The following is a 24031-nucleotide window of genomic DNA, read 5'->3' as shown; positions in this document are numbered from 1 at the left end:
TATACAGCTACAGAACTATACAGCTACAGAACTATACATCTACAGAACTATACAACTACAGAGCTATACAGCTATACAGCTACAGAACTATACAGCTATACATCTACAGAACTATACAGCTACAGAACTATAGAGCTACAGAACTATACAGCTATACAGCTACAGAACTATACAGCTACAGAACTATACAGCTATACAGCTACAGAACTATACAGCTATACAGCTACAGAACTATACAGCTATACAGCTACAGAACTATACAGCTATACAGCTACAGAACTATACAGCTATACAGCTACAGAACTATACAGCTACAGAACTATACAGCTATAGAACTATACAGCTACAGAACTATACAGCTACAGAACTATACAGCTACAGAACTATACAGCTATAGAACTATACAGCTACAGAACTATACAGCTACAGAACTATACAGCTACAGAACTATACAGCTATACAGCTACAGAACTATACAACTACAGAACTATACAGCTACAGAACTATACAGCTACAGAACTATACAGCTATACAGCTACAGAACTATACAGCTACAGAACTATACAGCTACAGAACTATACAGCTACAGAGCTATACAGCTACAGAACTATACAGCTATACAGCTACAGAACTATACAACTATAGACCTATACAGCTACAGAGCTATACAGCTATACAGCTACAGAACTATACAGCTACAGAACTATACAGCTACAGAACTATACAGCTACAGAGCTATACAGCTACAGAGCTGTACAACTATAGAGCTACAGAACTATAGAGCTATAGAGCTACAGAACTATACAGCTATACAGCTACAGAACTATACAGCTCAGAACTATACAGCTACAGAACTATACAGCTATAGAACTATACAGCTACAGAACTATACAGCTATACAGCTACAGAACTATACAGCTACAGAACTATACAGCTACAGAACTATACAGCTATACAGCTACAGAACTATACAGCTACAGAACTATACAGCTACAGAACTATACAGCTACAGAGCTATACAGCTACAGAACTATACAGCTATACAGCTACAGAACTATACAGCTACAGAACTATACAGCTGCAGAGCTATACAGCTGCAGAACTATACAACTATACAGCTACAGAACTATACAGCTATACAGCTACAGAACTATACAGCTACAGAACTATACAGCTACAGAACTATACAACTACAGAACTATACAGCTACAGAGCTATACAGCTGCAGAACTATACAACTACAGAACTATACAGCTACAGAGCTATACAGCTGCAGAACTATACAGCTACAGAACTATACAACTATAGAGCTACAGAACTATACAGCTACAGAACTATACAGCTATACAGCTACAGAACTATACAGCTATACAGCTACAGAACTATACAGCTACAGAACTATACAGCTACAGAACTATACAGCTACAGAACTATACAGCTATAGAACTATACAGCTACAGAACTATACAACTATAGAACTATACAGCTATAGAACTATACAGCTATAGAACTATACAGCTACAGAACTATACAGCTACAGAACTATACAGCTACAGAACTATACAGCTATAGAACTATACAGCTACAGAACTATACAACTATAGAACTATACAGCTATAGAACTATACAGCTATAGAACTATACAGCTACAGAACTATACAGCTACAGAACTATACAGCTATAGAACTATACAGCTACAGAACTATACAGCTACAGAACTATACAGCTATAGAACTATACAGCTACAGAACTATACAGCTACAGAACTATACAGCTATACAGCTACAGAACTATACAGCTACAGAACTATACAGCTATACAGCTACAGAACTATACAGCTACATCTATAGAACTATAGAGCTACAGAACTATACAGCTACAGAACTATACAGCTACAGAGCTATACAACTATACAGCTACAGAACTATACAATTACAGAACTATACAACTATACAGCTACAGAACTATACAGCTATAGAACTATACAGCTACAGAACTATACAGCTACAGAACTATACAGCTATACAGCTACAGAACTATACAGCTATACAGCTACAGAACTATACAGCTACAGAACTATACAATTACAGAACTATACAACTATACAGCTACAGAACTATACATCTACAGAACTATACAGCTACAGAACTATACAGCTATACAGCTACAGAACTATACAGCTACAGAACTATACAGCTATACAGCTACAGAACTATACAGCTACAGAACTATACAGCTACAGAACTATACAGCTATACAGCTACAGAACTATACAGCTACAGAACTATACAGCTATACAGCTACAGAACTATACAGCTACAGAACTATACAGCTACAGAACTATACAGCTACAGAACTATACAGCTACAGAACTATACAGCTACAGAACTATACAGCTACAGAACTATACAGCTACATCTATAGAACTATACAGCTACAGAACTATACAACTATAGAACTATACAGCTACATCTATAGAACTATACAGCTACAGAACTATACAGCTACAGAACTATACAGCTACAGAACTATACAGCTACAGAACTATACAGCTACAGAACTATACAGCTATACAGCTACAGAACTATACAGCTACAGAACTATACAGCTATACAGCTACAGAATATACAGCTATAGAACTATACAGCTTCACAACCACGGAATTATACAGCTACACAACTGTACAACTATACAACTGTACAAATATTCAACTACAGGCTAACTTCTGTTTGTTTTTCCAAGTATGCCTCTCTCTCCTGGCCTGTAGTCTGGGTTGAAGCAATCTCAGTGCTCGCTGCCCAGTACAGACAAACACACAACACACACACAGACACTACAACCACAACACACACACAGACACTACAACCACACCACACGCAGACACTACAACCACAACAGATGCAGACACTACAACCACAACACACGCAGACACTACAACCACAACACACGCAGACACTACAACCACAACAGATGCAGACACTACAACCACAACACACGCAGACACTACAACCACAACACACGCAGACACTACAACCACAACACACACGCAGACACTACAACCACAACACACACGCAGACACTACAACCACAACACACACGCAGACATTACAACCACAACACACACGCAGACACCACACCACACGCAGACATGATGTAAATATATCACTAGCCACTTTAAACAATGCTACCTTATATAATGTTACTTACCCTACATTATTCATCTCATATGCATACGTATATACTGTACTCTATATCATCGACTGCATCCTTATGTAATACATGTATCACTAGCCACTTTAACTATGCCACTTTGTTTACATACTCATCTCATATGTATATACTGTACTCGATACCATCTACTGTATCTTGCCTATGCTGCTCTGTACCATCACTCATTCATATATCCTTATGTACATATTCTTTATCCCCTTACACTGTGTATAAGACAGTAGTTTTGGAATTGTTAGTTAGATTACTTGTTGGTTATTACTGCATTGTCGGAACTAGAAGCACAAGCATTTCGCTACACTCGCATTAACATCTGCTAACCATGTGTATGTGACAAATAAAATGTGATTTGATTTGAGACACTACAACCACAACACACACAGACACTACAACCAAAACACACACAGACACTACAACCACAACACACACAGACACTACAACCACAACAGTCAGGAGGGTGGATCGGCCACAGTCAGGAGGGTGGATCGGCCACGGTCAGGGTGGTGGATCGGCCACGGTCAGGAGGGTGGATCGGCCACAGTCAGGAGGGTGGATCGGCCACAGTCAGGAGGGTGGATCGGCCACGGTCAGCAGGGTGGATTAGGCTGCTATTATTTTCTTTCGGGATTTGAACATTCTTGTAAATTCCATGAACCTTGGCCAGCTAATCTGATCCATGTCATGGTACATAAAGTAGGATGTGCTTGCATTTCTCCCTATTCAAATCAACCACACATTTATGAATAAATAAACTTTACTGTTCCCCCTGTAGCACATTGGCCCAGCCATCCCCGAAGTGAGCTCCATCTGGTTCAAGCTCTATCTGTACCATGTGACGGGCCAGGGTCCTCCCTCCCTGTTGCTGTCCAAGGGCTCCAGGCTCCGGAAACTACCAGACATCTTCCAGGTCAGTCTGTAGAAACTACCAGACATCTTCCAGGTCAGTCTGTAGAAACTACCAGACATCTTCCAGGTCAGTCTGTAGAAACTACCAGACATCTTCCAGGTCAGTCTGTAGAAACTACCAGACATCTTCCAGGTCAGTCTGTAGAAACTACCAGACATCTTCCAGGTCAGTCTGTAGAAACTACCAGACATCTTCCAGGTCAGTCTGTAGAAACTACCAGACATCTTCCAGGTCAGTCTGTAGAAACTACCAGACATCTTCCAGGTCAGTCTGTAGATACTACCAGACATCTTCCAGGTCAGTCTGTAGATACTACCAGACATCTTCCAGGTCAGTCTGTAGAAACTACCAGACATCTTCCAGGTCAGTCTGTAGAAACTACCAGACATCTTCCAGGTCAGTCTGTAGAAACTACCAGACATCTTCCAGGTCAGTCTGTAGAAACTACCAGACATCTTCCAGGTCAGTCTGTAGAAACTACCAGACATCTTCCAGGTCAGTCTGTAGAAACTACCAGACGTCTTCCAGGTCAGTCTGTAGAAACTACCAGACATCTTCCAGGTCAGTCTGTAGAAACTACCGGACGTCTCGCAGGTCAGTCTGTAGAAACTACCGGACATCAGGTCAGTTTTAATGGTCCGATATTCTGTGGACTGGTTTCCCGGACACAGATTAATCTTAGTCTTGGTCTAAAAATCGAATTCAGTGGTGGATTTCCGTTGAACATCTGTTTTAGTTTAGTACTAGCCTTTATCTGTGTGTGTGAAATCGCCGGTCCTTGCTGCCTGGCCTGAGTGCTACTACCTGTCATCAGAAAGACACACTCAGTTTTTCTGGTTGTGAGGATTCCTGGTGATTATTGTATGTGTTCCAGGTTTTTGACAGGCTGCTGATCACTTCCTGGGGTCACGACCCCGGTGTGGTTCCTACGTCCAACGTGCTGACCATGCTCAATGACGCCCTCACACACTCCGCTGTACTCATACAGGTAAGACATATATATATACACGCACGCACGCACGCACGCACACACACACACACACACACACACACACACACACACACACACACACACACACACACACACTCTAACGTAAGTCTCTCTGGGTCCACAGGGCCATGGGCTGCAGGGTCATGGAGAGACAGTTCACGTCCCCTTCCCGTTTGACCGGGAGGATCTCAAAGGAGGTAGCTGGTTCTCAAGCTGCTGTAGTTGATGCACTGCTATCTATCTGAGCCTGCAGTATCTGATAATCAAGTCAGAGACCTGTTGCTTTCTCAAGCCCTCTTCTTTCTCTATGAACAGTTGAATTTGGTTGACAACAAGAAGTGACACATGTTAGAAGTGACACGTTGGAGGTATCACATGTAAGAGTTGATATACAAATCTTTCTGTGTTATCCTCGTTTAACTCTTTCTGACCCCCCCCACCCAGAGTTCTCCTCCTCCAACATGTGTGTCCACAAGGCCCTGCTGCTGCTGAGGGAGAAGGTGGATCTGGAGCACCAGTGTGGTTACATCACCATGCTCAACCCCAACAGCAGGCACCGCAGGAGGGCCAGCGAGAGCTCCGACGGCAGGGGTGAGTGGAGGGTTGGGATTAGGGTTGCGACGGTCATAGAATTTTGGATGACGGTAATTGGCAAATGACTGCTGTCTCCCGTCTTCAGTCAATATATATATGCAATACCAGTCAAAATTTTGGACACACCTACTCATTCAAGGGTTTTTCTTTATTTTTTACTATTTTCTACATTGTAGAATAATAGTCAAGACATAAACTATGAAATAACACATATGGAATCATATAGTAACCAAAAAAGTGTTAACAAATCAAAATATATGATTAGCCACCCTTTGCCTTGATGACAGCTTTGCACACTCTTGACATTCTCTCAACCAGCTTCACGAGGTAGTCACCTGGAATGGATTTCAATTAACAGGTGTGCCTTGTTAAAAGTATATTTCTGGAACTTCTGGCCATCTTAATGTGTTTGAGCCAATCAGTTGTGACGAGGTAGGGGTGGTATACAGAAGATAGCCCTATTTGGTTAAAGACCAAGTCCATATTATGGGAAGAACAGCTCAAATAATCAAAGCAAAACGACAGTCCATCATTACTTTAAGACATGAAAGTCAGTCAAAACGGAACATTACAAGAACTTTGCAAGTTTCTTCAAGTGCAGTCGGAAAAACCATGAAGTGCTGTGATGAAACTGGCTCTCATGAGGACCGCCACAGGAAAGGAAGACCCAGAGTTACATCTGCTGCAGAGGATAAGTTCATTAGAGTTACCAGCCTCAGAAATTGCAGCTCAAATAAATGCTTCAGAGAGTTCAAGTAGCAGACACATCTCAACATCAACTGTTCAGAGGAGACTGCATGAATCAAATAAAATACAATTGTATTTGTCACATACATCACATGTGCCAAATACAACAGTTGTAGACCTTACAGTTACTGTACAGCTTTACAAGCCCTTAACCAACAATGCTTTAAGAAGTTAAAAAAGTAAGTAAAAAATAGAAAATAAAAGTAACAAATAATCAGGCCTTCATGGTCGTATTGCTGCAAAGAAACCACTACTACTAAAGGACACCAATAATAAGAAGAGACTTGCTCGGGCCAAGAAACACGAGCAATGGACATTAGACTGGTGAAAATCTTTCCTTTGGTCTGATGAGGCCAAATTTGAGATTTTTGGTTCCAATCACCTTGTCTTTGTGAGACGTAGAGTAGGTGAACGGATGATCTCCGCATGTGTGGTTCCCACCATGAAGCATGGAGGAAGAGGTGTGATGGTGCTTTCCTGGTGACACTGTCAGTGATTTATTTAGAATTCAAGGTGCTTAGAGGGACTATCATTTGTTTATCAACAGGACAATGACCTGTACACCTCCAGACTGGTTAAGGGCTATTTGACCAAGAAGGAGAGTGATGGAGTGCTGCATCAAATGACCTGGCCTCCACAATCACCAGACCTCAACCCAATTGAGATGGTTTGGGATGAGTTGGACCGCAGAGTGAAGGAAAAGCAGCCAACAAGTGCTCAGCATATGTGGGAACTCCTTCAAGACTTTCGGAAATGCATTCCTCATGAAGCTGGTTGAGGGAATGCCAAGATCAAATCAAATCAAATGTATTTATATAGCCCTTCGTACATCAGCTGATATCTCAAAGTGCTGTACAGAAACCCAGCCTAAAAGCCCAAACAGCAAGCAATGCAGGTGTAGAAGCACGGTGGCTAGGAAAAACTCCCTAGAAAGGCCAAAACCTAGGAAGAAACCTAGAGAGGAACCAGGCCATGTGGGGTGGCCAGTCCTCTTCTGGCTGTGCCGGGTGGAGATTATAACAGAACATGGCCAAGATGTTCAAATGTTCATAAATGACCAGCATTGTCGTATAATAATAAGGCAGAACAGTTGAAACTGAAGCAGCAGCACGGTCAGATGGACTGGGGACAGCAAGGAGTCATCATGTCAGGTAGTCCTGGGGCATGGTCCTAGGGCTCAGGTCCTCCGAGAGAGAGAAAGAAGGAGAAAATTAGAGAACGCACACTTAGATTCACACAGGACACCGAATAGGACAGGAGAAGTACTCCAGATATAACAAACTGACACTAGCCCCCCGACACATAAACTACTGCAGCATAAATACTGGAGGCTGAGACAGGAGGGGTCAGGAGACACTGTGGCCCCATCTGAGGACACCCCCGGACAGGGCCAAACAGGAAGGATATAACCCCACCCACTTTGCCAAAGCACAGCCCCCACACCACTAGAGGGATATCTTCAACCACCAACTTACCATCCTGAGACAGGGCTGAGTATAGCCCACAAAGATCTCCGCCATGGCACAACCCAAGGGGGGGCGCCAACCCAGACAGGATGACCACATCAGTGAATCAACCCACTCAGGTGACGCACCCCCAAGAGTGTGCAAAGCTGTCATCAAGGCACAGGGTGGCTACTTTGAAGAATCTAAATTCTCAAATATATTTTGATTTTTTTTAACACTTTTTGGTAGATATAGAACCTACACTGTCTAGAACAGGGGACCATAGATATAGAACCGATACTGTCTAGAACAGGGGACCATAGATATAGAACCTACACTGTCTAGAACAGGGGACCATAGATATAGAACCGATACTGTCTAGAACAGGGGACCATAGAAAAATAACCTATACCGTTTGGAACAGGGGACCACAGAAAAATAACCTATACCGTTTGGAACAGGGGACCATAGATATAGAAACGATACTGTTTGGAACAGGGGACCATATATATAGAACCAATACTGTTTGGAACAGAGGACCATAGATATAGAACCTATACTCCATGTTCAGTTTATTAGGTACTGGGTCGGACCCCTCTTTGCCCACAGAACAGCCTGAATCCTTCGGGGCATGGAAATGTTACCCAATATTGGTATCAAGAGATGTTTATCACCCCAAAATTGTCCAATGTTGGTGATGGTGTGCCCACTGGAGCTGCTTCTTCTTGTTTTTAGCTGATAGGAGTGGAACCCGGTGTGGTTGTCTGCTGCAATAGCCGTGACAAGGACTGTGCCATCACATGCCTGTTTGTGGGCCGCCTGATAGCACAAACCTTGCCATTCTTCGTAGACTTATCTCATCAACAGGCTGTTTGTGCTCACATGACTGCCACTGTGTTTTTTGTGTGTCACACCATTCTCTGGAAACCCTAGACACTATCGTGTGTGAAAAGCCCCGGAGGCCATTTCTGAGATACTGGAACCAGCTCGCCTGGCACCAACAATCTACCACGCTCAAAGTTGCTTTAGGTCACTGGTTTTGCCCATTCTAATGTTCAATCGAGTAACTGAATGCCTTAATGCCGGTCTGCCTGCTTTATATAGCAATCCAAGGCCACTTGACTCACTGTCTGTAGGAACAAACCATTTTTGTGATGGTGTACCTAATAAACTGTCCACTGAGTATATAATGAGTGAAGATTGTGCCGACGGACATGGCAGGTCTGCTTCTGCTTCTAGCTCCTAAGCAACGTTGTAGGATACATATATATATATATATATATATATTTTTGTGTCATTTCCAACATTATTAGCCCATAATGTTTTTTGTGTTATTGCATACGGCCAGAAAGAACTTTTGGATATCAGTGCGGCGGTAAACCACTAGCATTACGACCAGAAATACGACTTTCCCAAATTGGGTCCTTTGTTCGTACCCCCCAGGGCAATTGAACTTGTCTAGTTCGACTTAGGAGGTGGAGGTGCACACCATCCACCGCTTCTGAGTATTTTACTCGCCAATGTTCAGTCCCTGGACAGTGAAGTAGACGAGCTCAGGGCGAGGATCTCCTTCCAGAGTGACATCATGGATTGTAGCATACTCTGTTTTACGGAATAATGGCTCTCTCCGGATATACTGTCCCCATCCATACAGCCAGCTGGGTTCTCAGTACATCACACAGACAGGAATAAAGAACTCTCCGGGAAGAAGAAAGGTAAGTGTTTCATGATTAACTACTCATTGTGTGACGTTGGTAACGTACAGAAACTCAAGTCCTTTTGTTCACCCGACCTAGAATACATTACAATCAAATGCCGTCCGTATTACCTCCCAAGATAATTCTCTTTGGTTATAGTCACAGCCGTGTAAATTCCCCCTAGAGCCGATACCACGACGTCCCTTAAGGAACTACCCTGGACTTTGTGCAAACTGGAAGCGTGAATCACCACCGCATTTAACCATGGCAAGGTGCCTGGGAATATAGTTGATTACAAACAGTGCAGTTTTTTGTCCTTAAGCCATTTTGCCACAACTTTGGAAGTATGCTTGGGGTCATTGTCCATTTGGAAGACCCATTTGCGACCAAGCTTTAACTTCCTGACTGATGTCTTGAGGCGTTGCTTCAATATATCCACATAATTTTCATCTATTTTGTGAAGTGCACCAGTCCCTCCTGCAGCAAAGCACCCCCACAACATGATGCTGCCACCCCCGTGCTTCATGGTTGGGATGGTGTTCTTAGGCAAACATAACGATGGTCATTATGGCCAAACAGTTTTATTTTTGTTTCATCAGATCAGAGGACATTTCTCCAAAAAGTACGATCTTTGTCCCCATGTGCAGTTGCAAACCGTAGTCTGGCTTTTTATGGCGGATTTGGAGCAGTGGCTTCTTCCTTTCTGAGCGGCCTTTCAGGTTATGTCGATATAGGACTCGTTTTACTGTGGCTATAGATACTTTTGTACCTGTTTCCTCCAGCAGCTTCACAAGGTTCTTTGCTGTTGATTTGCACTTTTTGCACCAAAGTACGTTCATCTCTAGCTGCGTCTCCTTCCTGAGTGGTATGGCGGCTGCGTGGTCCCATGGTGTTTACACTTGCATACTATTGTTTGTACAGATGAACGTGGTACATTCATGCATTTGGAAATTGCCCCCAAGGATGAACCAGACTTGTGGATGTCTACTATTTTTTTTCTGAGGTCTTGGCTGATTTAAAAAAAAATCATGATGTCAAGCAAAGAGGCACTGAGTTTGAAGGTAGGCCTTCACATACGTCCACAGGTGCACCTCCAATTGACTCAAATGATGTCAATTAGCCTATCAGAAGCTTCTAAAGCCTTGACATCATTTTCATGGAATTTACCAAGTTGTTTAAAGGCACAGACAACTTAGTGTATGTAAACTTCTGACCCACTGGAATTGTGATACATTGAATTATAAGTGAAATAATCTGTCTGTAAGCAATTGTTGGAAAAATGACACATCGTAGATGTCCCAACCGACTTGCCAAAACTATAGTTCGTTAAGTGTGTGTTTGAAAAACAAGTTTTATTGACTCCAACCTAAGTGTATGTAAACTTCCTGACTTCAACTGAATGTGGCAGGGTCAACAGACAATCATGGATTATAAACTACAATTTACGACTTCAAAGGGAAAACCAGCCACGTCGCAGACAAGGACGTCTTGCTCCCGGACAAGCTAAACACTTTCTTCGCCCTCTTTAAGGATAACACAGTGCCATCGACAGTGCCATCGACGCGGCCCGCTCCCATGGACTGTGGGCACTCGTTCTCCGAAGCCGACTTGATTAAGACATTTAAGCGTGTTAACCCTCGTAAGGCTGCCGGCCCAGACAGCATCCCTAGCTGCGTCCTCAGAGCATGCGCAGACCAGCTGGCTGGAGTGTTTACGGACATATTCAATCTCTCCCTATCCCAGTCTGTTGTCCCCACTTGATTCAAGATGGCCTCCATTGTTCCTGTACCCAAGAAAGCAAAAGTAACTGAACAGAGGGACTATCGTCCCGTGGCACCCACTTCTGTCATCATGAAGTGCTTTGAGAGGCTAGTCAAGGATCATATCACCGCCACCTTACCTGCCACCCTAGACCCAATTTCAATACCACCTCAATAAATCCACAGACCATGCAATCGCCATTTCACTGCCCTATCCAATCCTGGACAAGAGGAATAACTATGTAAGAATGCTGTTCATTGCCAACAGCTCAGCATTCAACACCACAGTATCCTTCAAGCTCATAATTTGGGTCTGATCCCCGCCCTATGCAACTGGGTCCTAGACTTCTTGGAGAAGGTATAAACCTTAAAGTTCCTCGGGGGAACACGTCACTGACAATCTGAAATGGTCCACCCACACAGACAGTGTGGTGAAGAAGGCGCAACAGAGCCTCTTCAACCTCAGGTGGCTTAGGAAATTCGTCTTGGTCCCTAAGACCCTCACAAACTTTTACAGATGCACTATTGAGAGCATCCCTTCTGGCTGTATCACCGCCTGGTACAGCAACTGCACCGCCCTCAACCACAGGGCTCTCCAGAGGGTCAACTGGGTTTCTAATGCTTATTTAACTAGGCAACTGGGTGGTGGATAACAATTGTTATATTGTCTATACAGGAGACAGTCATCTGGGAGGTGGGTAACTATTGTTATATTGTCTATACAGGAGACAGTCATCTGGGAGGTGGGTAACTATTGTTATATTGTCTATACAGGAGACAGTCATCTGGGAGGTGGGTTGGAGGCCAACAGCAGCACAGAGTCCTTTGAGCTGGTCACAGAGGACAACAATGGAGGAAAGCAAGCGGCAGAAGGTATAGTACAGTCTACTCAAACTAGGAGGAGATCTGAAATAGCACCCTATTCCCTATGTAGTGCACTGCTTTTGGAGAAGGAAAGCAAGCAGCAGAAGGGGACAGTGGGGCTACTCAAACTGGTGCTTTGTTCCAAGGTTCATACTACTAGTATACCACTTAGAATACAATAGTGACTATTCATCCCTTTGGAAGAGGCTTTTGAATCAGACTTCAGGAACACCTTCCTAATAAGGAGTTGCAGCCCCCTTCCCCCTAACTGAGTGTCCACAACATTAGGAACACCTTCCTAATAAGGAGTTGCACCCCCTTCCCCCTAACTGAGTGTTCACAACATTAGGAACACCTTCCTAATAAGGAGTTGCACCCCCCTTCCCCCTATCTGTTTCTATCTCAGTGTCCACAACATTAGGAACACCTTCCTAATAAGGAGTTGCTCCCCCCTTCCCCCTATCTGTTTCTAACTGAGTGTCCACAACATTAGGAACACCTTCCTAATAAGGAGTTGCACCCCCTTCCCCCTAACTGAGTGTCCACAACATTAGGAACACCTTCCTAATAAGGAGTTGCACCCCCCTTCCCCCTATCTGTTTCTAACTGAGTGTCCACAACATTAGGAACACCTTCCTAATAAGGAGTTGCTCCCCCCTTCCCCCTATCTGTTTCTAACTGAGTGTCCACAACATTAGGAACACCTTCCTAATAAGGAGTTGCAGCCCCCTTCCCCCTATCTGTTTCTATCTCAGTGTCCACAACATTAGGAACACCTTCCTAATAAGGAGTTGCAGCCCCCTTCCCCCTAACTGAGTGTCCACAACATTAGGAACACCTTCCTAATAAGGAGTTGCAGCCCCCTTCCCCCGATCTGTTTCTAACTGAGTGTCCACAACATTAGGAACACCTTCCTAATAAGGAGTTGCAGCCCCCTTCCCCCTAACTGAGTGTCCACAACATTAGGAACACCTTCCTAATAAGGAGTTGCAGCCCCCTTCCCCCTAACTGAGTGTCCACAACATTAGGAACACCTTCCTAATAAGGAGTTGCAGCCCCCTTCCCCCTAACTGAGTGTCCACAACATTAGGAACACCTTCCTAATAAGGAGTTGCACCCCCCTTCCCCCTATCTGTTTCTAACTGAGTGTCCACAACATTAGGAACACCTTCCTAATAAGGAGTTGCAGCCCCCTTCCCCCTAACTGAGTGTCCACAACATTAGGAACACCTTCCTAATAAGGAGTTTGCACCCCCCTTCCCCCTAACTGAGTGTCCACAACATTAGGAACACCTTCCTAATAAGGAGTTGCAGCCCCCTTCCCCCTAACTGAGTGTCCACAACATTAGGAACACCTTCCTAATAAGGAGTTGCACCCCCCTTCCCCCTATCTGTTTCTAACTGAGTGTCCACAACATTAGGAACACCTTCCTAATAAGGAGTTGCAGCCCCCTTCCCCCTAACTGAGTGTCCACAACATTAGGAACACCTTCCTAATAAGGAGTTGCAGCCCCCTTCCCCCTAACTGAGTGTCCACAACATTAGGAACACCTTCCTAATAAGGAGTTGCTCCCCCCTTCCCCCTATCTGTTTCTAACTGAGTGTCCACAACATTAGGAACACCTTCCTAATAAGGAGTTGCTCCCCCCTTCCCCCTATCTGTTTCTAACTGAGTGTCCACAACATTAGGAACACCTTCCTAATAAGGAGTTTGCACCCCCCTTCCCCCTAACTGAGTGTCCACAACATTAGGAACACCTTCCTAATAAGGAGTTGCAGCCCCCTTCCCCCTATCTGTTTCTATCTCAGTGTCCACAACATTAGGAACACCTTCCTAATAAGGAGTTGCAGCCCCCTTCCCCCTAACTGAGTGTCCACAACATTAGGAACACCTTCCTAATAAGGAGTTGCACCCCCCTTCCCCCTATCTGTTTCTAACTGAGTGTCCACAACATTAGGAACACCTTCCTAATAAGGAGTTGCAGCCCCCTTCCCCCTAACTGAGTGTCCACAACATTAGGAACACCTTCCTAATAAGGAGTTGCACCCCCCTTCCCCCTATCTGTTTCTAACTGAGTGTCCACAACATTAGGAACACCTTCCTAATAAGGAGTTGCAGCCCCCTTCCCCCTAACTGAGTGTCCACAACATTAGGAACACCTTCCTAATAAGGAGTTGCACCCCCCTTCCCCCTATCTGTTTCTAACTGAGTGTCCACAACATTAGGAACACCTTCCTAATAAGGAGTTGCACCCCCCTTCCCCCTATCTGTTTCTAACTGAGTGTCCACAACATTAGGAACACCTTCCTAATAAGGAGTTGCACCCCCCCTTCCCTCTAACTGAGTGTCCACAACATTAGGAACACCTTCCTAATAAGGAGTTGCTCTCCCCTTCCCCCTAAATGAGTGTCCACAACATTAGGAACACCTTCCTAATAAGGAGTTGCACCCCCCTTCCCCCTAACTGAGTGTCCTGTCCACAACATTAGGAACACCTTCCTAATAAGGAGTTGCACCCCCTTTTGCCATCAGAACAGCCTCAATTAATCTGGGAATTGACTCTATAAGGCTGGATGTCCTTTGGGTGGTGGACCATTCTTGATACACACGGGGAAACTGTTGAATGTGAAAAACCCAGCAGCGTTGCAGTTCTTGGCACAAACCGGTGCGCCTGGCACCTACTACCATACCCCGTTCAAAGGCACTTTAATCTGGTGTTTTGCCCATTCACCCTCTGAATGACACACAAACACAATCCATGTCTCAATTGTCCCCAGGCTTAAAAATCCTTCTTTAACGTGTCTCCTCCCCTCCATCTACACTGATTGAAATGGATTTAACAGGTGACATCAATAAATGATCATAGCTTTCACCTGGATTCACCTGGTTAGTCTATGTCATGGAGGGAGTAGGTGTTCCTGATGTTTTGTCCACTCAGTGTACAGTATATATTGTTAATGTGTTTTTAGTAAGTCTGTGTCACTGAGAGGTCAAAAGGGAATTTCCATCCTTGGTTTTATTGAATTATTTTATTTATATCTATTATATTCTTATACTCTCACGTTCCGTTCTGTGACATATCTCTCTTCTTGTCCCCGTTTGATGATGTAATGTTTTGTACCCCCTGCAGTGCCGTTGACAGAAGATGAGTGGGTCCCTCTAGAGCTGTGCTTTGGGATGCCTCTCTTCAGCTCCGAGCTCAACCGCAAAATATGCCGAAAGATTGCCTCGCACGGCCTCTGTAGCAAAGACAGGTACTGGAAGAACAACATAAAGAGCCTGATTTCTATGTCCTGGTTGGGAAATGGAAAAGGACTAGAGTTTTTTTTGGGGGGGGGGGGGTTTATCTTAAAAAGTGTCAACTCAAAAGAAGGATGAAGATGTAATTCTTTGTTGTTTCAGCCTTCAAGACTTACTTCATTCCAGCCGAACACTGTCATTGAATGTTCTGAGTTTTGTTCAGTCATTCCAGGTAAGAGCTGCTTTCTATTGTATTACACCTTGCTGCCACTTGAAGAGCACTCAAATCAAACCAGCCAATCCGAACAGAACACTGAAAGTGGTCCAGTCTCATAAACCTGTTTCCATGCTGCCACCCATCAAGCGCCCAGCCAGAACCCCTATAAACCTATGGCATGACCATGAGAGAAGCATCCTCTTTAGGAATCAGACACATAACACAGCAGCACATAGAGTGAAATAAAATAGAGAAAGAAATTAGGTCATACTGAGGACATTAAGACTGCAAAATAAACCAGACAACAGCAACATGAATGATAATTATATCATCCTTATAACTGTCATAACTGTCAAATATCCATATATCCACATACATATATCAGTATACATATATCCATATATCAATATCCATATATCCATATCTATATATCAATATCCATATCAATATACGTATATCATATATATATATATATCCATATATCAATATCCATATATCAATATCCATATATCAATATCCATATATCCATATATCCATATATCAATATACATATATCCATATATCAATATACATATATCCATATATCAATATCCATATATCAATATATCAATATACATATATCCATATATCAATATACATATATCCATATATCAATATACATATATCCATATATCAATATCCATATATCAATATATCAATATACATATATCCATATATCAATATACATATATCCATATATCAATATCCATATATCAATATCCATATATCAATATACATATATCCATATATCAATATACATATATCCATATATCAATATACATATATCCATATATCAATATACATATATCCATATATCAATATACATATATCCATATATCAATATACATATATCCATATATCAATATCCATATATCAATATACATATATCCATATATCAATATACATATATCCATATATCAATATCCATATATCAATATCCATATATCCATATATCAATATCCATATATCAATATACATATATCCATATATCAATATACATATATCCATATATCAATATCCATATATCAATATATCAATATACATATATCCATATATCAATATATCAATATCCATATATCAATATCCATATATCAATATATCAATATACCAATATACATATATCCATATATCAATATACATATATCAATATATCAATATCCATATATCAATATACCAATATACATATATCCATATATCAATATACATATATCAATATATCAATATCCATATATCCATATACATATATCAATATACATATATCAATATATCCATATATCAATATCCATATACCAATATACATATATCCATATACATATATCCATATATCAATATCCATATATCAATATACATATATCAATATACATATATCCATATATCAATATCCATATATCCATATATCAATATACATATATCCATATATCAATATCCATATATCAATATACATATATCAATATATCCATATATCAATATCCATATATCAATATACATATATCAATATATCAATATCCATATATCAATATACATATATCCATATATCAATATACATATATCAATATACATATATCAATATATCCATATATCAATATCCATATATCAATATACATATATCAATATATCAATATCCATATATCAATATACATATATCCATATACATATATCCATATATCAATATACATATATCCATATATCAATATACATATATCCATATATCAATATCCATATATCAATATACATATATCCATATATCAATATCCATATATCAATATCCATATATCAATATCCATATATCAATATACATATATCCATATATCAATATCCATATATCCATATATCAATATATCAATATCCATATATCCATATATCAATATATCAATATCCATATATCCATATATCAATATCCATATCAATATCCATATATCAATATCCATATATCAATATACATATATCCATATATCAATATCCATATATCCATATATCCATATATCCATATATCAATATCCATATATCAATATCCATATATCAATATCCATATATCAATATACATATATCCATATATCAATATCCATATATCAATATCCATATATCCATATATCAATATACATATATCCATATATCAATATACATATATCAATATACATATATCCATATATCAATATCCATATATCAATATCCATATATCAATATCCATATATCCATATATCAATATCCATATATCAATATACATATATCCATATATCAATATACATATATCCATATATCAATATCCATATATCAATATATCAATATACATATATCAATATCCATATATCAATATCCATATATCCATATATCAATATCCATATATCAATATCCATATATCAATATCCATATATCAATATCCATATATCAATATCCATATATCAATATCCATATATCAATATCCATATATCAATATCCATATATCAATATATCAATATCCATATATCAATATCCATATATCAATATCCATATATCAATATCCATATATCCATATATCAATATCCATATATCAATATCCATATATCAATATCCATATATCCATATATCAATATACATATATCAATATCCATATATCCATATATCAATATACATATATCCATATATCAATATACATATATCAATATACATATATCCATATATCAATATCCATATATCAATATCCATATATCAATATCCATATATCCATATATCAATATCCATATATCAATATACATATATCCATATATCAATATACATATATCCATATATCAATATACATATATCCATATATCAATATACATATATCCATATATCAATATACATATATCCATATATCAATATCCATATATCAATATCCATATATCAATATACATATATCCATATATCAATATCCATATATCAATATCCATATATCCATATATCCATATATCAATATACATATATCAATATCCATATATCCATATATCCATATATCCATATATCAATATACATATATCAATATCCATATATCAATATCCATATATCCATATATCCATATATCAATATCCATATATCCATATATCCATATATCCATATATCAATATCCATATATCAATATCCATATATCAATATACATATATCCATATATCAATATCCATATATCAATATCCATATATCCATATATCCATATATCAATATCCATATATCAATATCCATATATCAATATCCATAGATACATATAGCAATATCATATATCAATACACATATATCAATATCCATATATCCATGTATCAATATACATATATCAATATACATATCAATATACATATATCAATATACATATATCCATATATCAATATACATATATCAATATACATATATCCATATATCAATATATCAACATACAAAAATCCATACTACAAACTTTGTAGTATCACTTATTCACATTCCTCCAATCACAATAGAGGGAAGACCTATTTTGAGTTCAGAATGTCAGTAAAACCAGAGAAGGTACTGGGAAGAGTAATGGGAGCGAGACAACCAGAAGAGTTCTTAATGTTCATTACACACAAATCAAATCAAATTGTATTTGTCACTTTCGCCGAATACAACAGGTGTAGACCTTTCCGTGAAATGCTAAATACAACAGGTGTAGACCTTTCCGTGAAATGCTGAATACAACAGGTGTAGACCTTTCCGTGAAATGCTGAATACAACAGGTGTAGACCTTTCCGTGAAATGCTGAATACAACAGGTGTAGACCTTTCCGTGAAATGCTAAATACAACAGGTGTAGACCTTTCCGTGAAATGCTAAATACAACAGGTGTAGACCTTTCCGTGAAATGCTAAATACAACAGGTGTAGACCTTTCCGTGAAATGCTAAATACAACAGGTGTAGACCTTTCCGTGAAATGCTAAATACAACAGGTGTAGACCTTTCCGTGAAATGCTAAATACAACAGGTGTAGACCTTTCCGTGAAATGCTAAATACAACAGGTGTAGACCTTTCCGTGAAATGCTGAATACAACAGGTGTAGACCTTTCCGTGAAATGCTAAATACAACAGGTGTAGACCTTTCCGTGAAATGCTAAATACAACAGGTGTAGACCTTTCCGTGAAATGCTGAATACAACAGGTGTAGACCTTTCCGTGAAATGCTAAATACAACAGGTGTAGACCTTTCCGTGAAATGCTAAATACAACAGGTGTAGACCTTTCCGTGAAATGCTAAATACAACAGGTGTAGACCTTTCCGTGAAATGCTAAATACAACAGGTGTAGACCTTTCCGTGAAATGCTAAATACAACAGGTGTAGACCTTTCCGTGAAATGCTAAATACAACAGGTGTAGACCTTTCCGTGAAATGCTAAATACAACAGGTGTAGACCTTTCCGTGAAATGCTAAATACAACAGGTGTAGACCTTTCCGTGAAATGCTAAATACAACAGGTGTAGACCTTTCCGTGAAATGCTAAATACAACAGGTGTAGACCTTTCCGTGAAATGCTAAATACAACAGGTGTAGACCTTTCCGTGAAATGCTAAATACAACAGGTGTAGACCTTTCCGTGAAATGCTAAATACAACAGGTGTAGACCTTTCCGTGAAATGCTAAATACAACAGGTGTAGACCTTTCCGTGAAATGCTAAATACAACAGGTGTAGACCTTTCCGTGAAATGCTAAATACAACAGGTGTAGACCTTTCCGTGAAATGCTAAATACAACAGGTGTAGACCTTTCCGTGAAATGCTAAATACAACAGGTGTAGACCTTTCCGTGAAATGCTAAATACAACAGGTGTAGACCTTTCCGTGAAATGCTAAATACAACAGGTGTAGACCTTTCCGTGAAATGCTAAATACAACAGGTGTAGACCTTTCCGTGAAATGCTAAATACAACAGGTGTAGACCTTTCCGTGAAATGCTGAATACAACAGGTGTAGACCTTTCCGTGAAATGCTGAATACAACAGGTGTAGACCTTTCCGTGAAATGCTGAATACAACAGGTGTAGACCTTTCCGTGAAATGCTAAATACAACAGGTGTAGACCTTTCCGTGAAATGCTAAATACAACAGGTGTAGACCTTTCCGTGAAATGCTTACTTACAAGCCTGTAACCAACAATGCAGTTCAATAAATATTGACTAAATATACTAAAGTAAAACAGAATCTAAATGATCAAAAAGGAACACAAGAAATGTACATAACAATAACAAGGCTATATACAGGAGGTACCGGTACCGAGTCAATGTGTTAGGGTACCGGTTAATCGAGGAAATTTGCAAAGTGTATATTGATAGATAATAAACAGCGAGTAGCAGTAGTGTAAAAACAAAGGGGGGTCAATGTAAGTAGTCCGAGTGGCCATTTGATCAGTTGTTCAGCAGTCTTATGGCTTGGGGGTGGAAGCTCTTTTGGTCCTATACCTGGCATTCCGGTACCACTTCCTGTGTAGTAGCAGAGAAAACAGTCTATGACTTGGGTGACAGGAGTCTTTGACAATTTTTGGGGCCTTCCTCTGACACCGCCTAGTATATAGGTCCTGGATGTCAGGAAGTACTGAGCCATACACTGTTCTCTGCTGCCAATGACTGGAACGAACTACAAAAATCTCTGAAACTGGAAACACTTATCTCCCTCACTAGCTTTAAGCACCAACTGTCAGAGCAGCTCACAGATTACTGCACCTGTACATAGACCACCTATAATTTAGCCCAAACAACTACCTCTTTCCCAACTGTATTTAATTTTAATTTATTTATTTATTTTGCTCCTTTGCACCCCATTATTTTTATTTCTACTTTGCACATTCTTCCATTGCAAAACTACCATTCCAGTATTTTACTTGCTATATTGTATTTACTTTGCCATCATGGCCTTTTTTGCCTTTACCTCCCTTCTCACCTCATTTGCTCACATTGTATATAGACTTGTTTATACTGCATTATTGACTGTATGTTTGTTTTTACTCCATGTGTAACTCTGTGTCGTTTTATCTGTCGAACTGCTTTGCTTTATCTTGGCCAGGTCGCAATTGTAAATGAGAACTTGTTCTCAACTAGCCTACCTGGTTAAATAAAGGTGTTCTCAACTTGCCTACCTGGTTAAATAAAGGTGTTCTCAACTTGCCTACCTGGTTAAATAAAGGTGTTCTCAACTTGCCTACCTGGTTAAATAAAGGTGTTCTCAACTAGCCTACCTGGTTAAATAAAGGTGTTCTCAACTTGCCTACCTGGTTAAATAAAGGTGTTCTCAACTTGCCTACCTGGTTAAATAAAGGTGTTCTCAACTAGCCTACCTGGTTAAATAAAGGTGTTCTCAACTTGCCCACCTGGTTAAATAAAGGTAAAATAAATAAATAAATAAATACACGCTACCCTCTGTAGCGCCTTATGGTCAGATGCCGAGCTGTTGCCATACCAGGCGGTGATGCAACCGGTCAGAATGCTCTCGATGGCGCAGCTATAGAACCTTTTGAGCATCTGGGGACCCATCCCAAATCTTTTCAGTCTCCTGAAGGGGAAAAGGTGTTGTCATGCCCTCATAACAACTGTCTTGGTGTGTTTGGACCATGATAGTTTGTTGGTGATGTGGACACCAAGGAACTTAACTCTAGACCCACTCCACTTCAGCCCGTCGATGTCAACGGGGGCATGTTCGGCCCTCCTTTTCCTATAGTCCACAATCAGCTCCTTTGTCTTGCTCACATTGAGGGAGAGGTTGTTGTCCTTGCACCACACAGCCAGGTCTCTGACATCCTCCTTATAGGCTGTCTCATCATTGTCGGTGCTCACTGTTGTGTTGTCAGCAAACTTAATGATGGTGTTGGAGTCGTGGGTGAACAGGTCGTACAGGAAGGGACTAAGCACACAGCTCCAGTGTTGAGGATCAGCATAGCAGATGTGTTGTTGCCTACCCTCACCACCTGGGGGCAGCCCGTCAGGAAGTCCAGGACCCAGTTGCAGAGGGAGGTGTTTAGTCCCAGGGTCCTTAGCTTAGTGATGAGCTTTGCGGACACTATGGTGTTGAATGCTGAGCTGTAGTCAAGCATTCTCAAACAGGTGTTCCCTTTGTCCAGTTGGGAAAGGGCAGTGTGGAGTGCGAACAGCTGGTGCACTCATGCATGCTTCAGTGCTGCTTGCCTTAAAGCGAGCATAAAAGGCATTTAGCTCGTCTGGTAGGCCCTCGTCACTGGGCAGCTCGCAGCCGGGTTTCCCTTTGTATTCCTAATCAGTTTTCAAGCCCTGCCTCATCCGACAATTACAAAACAGAGTTCTTAATGTTCATTACACACACGTTGCCTATTTGGCAAAACAGAAAATAGTCCCCATGTCATCCTTGTTATATTATTATTATTATTTTATTATAATATATTATATAGCATTACCAATATCATTTGAGGAACCTGCAATAACTGATGATGGGTATCTGATTTATATATCACACCAGCTTTGAAAAGAATACAGAATGCTCATTTATAATCTCCCTTCACACTAATGGACAAACAGGGCCAAATAATAAGGAATCCCAGTATGCAGACCCGGTCATTCTAGTGATTTTGTTATTTATGTCCAGTCTAACTGTAGATCTATATCAAATATTATTCCAGGACATCCCCTTTTGCACCAGGCTCGCTGTTCCAACACTCCGGCTGTTACACAATGTGGGCAAGGGGTGGAGAGAGAAAGATCTAGAGTAGACCAAACGAGTAAGATCAACACGTCCCGTCCCATGGGAAGGTACTTCCCATATATGGACTTTCTTTGAGGAGAGCCATTCCCAGCATTTCATGACTACGGATGTGAGTGCTACAGGGTGGTAGTCATTTAGACAGGTTACCTTGGTGTTCTTGGGCACAGGGACTATGGTGGGTCTGCTTGAAACATGTAGGTATTACAGACTCAGTCAGGGGCAGGTTGAACATTTCACTTAAGAAACTTGCCAGTTGTTCAGCGCATATTCTGAGTAGACACCTTGGTAATCCGTCTGGCCCTGTGGCCTTGTGAATGTTGACCTGTTTAAAGCTCTTACTCACATCGGCTACAGAGACCGTGGTCACACAGTGGTCTGGAACACTATCCATTTTTAATTTTTAAATAGAGAAAATCATAAAGGGGTCAAATACTTTTTCATGGCACTGTACATGAAAGAGCTGGCTCATTAGTACTGGTAACATACTACATGAAAGAGCTGGCTCATTAGTACTGGTAACATACTACATGAAAGAGCTGGCTCATTAGTACTGGTAACATACTACATGAAAGAGCTGGCTCATTAGTACTGGTAACATACTACATGAAAGAGCTGGCTCATTAGT

General features: G+C 40.5%; 1 protein-coding gene across 3 annotated transcripts in view; it reads left to right on the top strand.

Moving 5' to 3' along the window:
- Positions 1–24031, top strand: part of fam91a1 (family with sequence similarity 91 member A1) — a 112545-nt gene that overhangs the window by 82980 nt on the left and 5534 nt on the right. For all 3 annotated transcript variants that reach the window (XM_031789146.1, XM_031789145.1, XM_031789144.1), the window contains 7 exons: positions 4001–4135; positions 5010–5123; positions 5251–5323; positions 5571–5717; positions 12144–12242; positions 15365–15488; positions 15637–15706. In XM_031789146.1, coding sequence (XP_031645006.1) covers positions 4001–4135; positions 5010–5123; positions 5251–5323; positions 5571–5717; positions 12144–12242; positions 15365–15488; positions 15637–15706 — 762 coding nt within the window. The remainder of the gene's footprint in view (positions 1–4000; positions 4136–5009; positions 5124–5250; positions 5324–5570; positions 5718–12143; positions 12243–15364; positions 15489–15636; positions 15707–24031) is intronic.

The sequence above is a fragment of the Oncorhynchus kisutch genome, linkage group LG14 (genome assembly GCF_002021735.2).
Source record: "Oncorhynchus kisutch isolate 150728-3 linkage group LG14, Okis_V2, whole genome shotgun sequence".
Taxonomy (NCBI): Eukaryota; Metazoa; Chordata; class Actinopteri; order Salmoniformes; family Salmonidae; genus Oncorhynchus; species Oncorhynchus kisutch.
The sequence above is the reverse complement of the archived record's forward strand: the minus strand, read 5'-3'. Positions and strand labels throughout refer to the sequence as shown.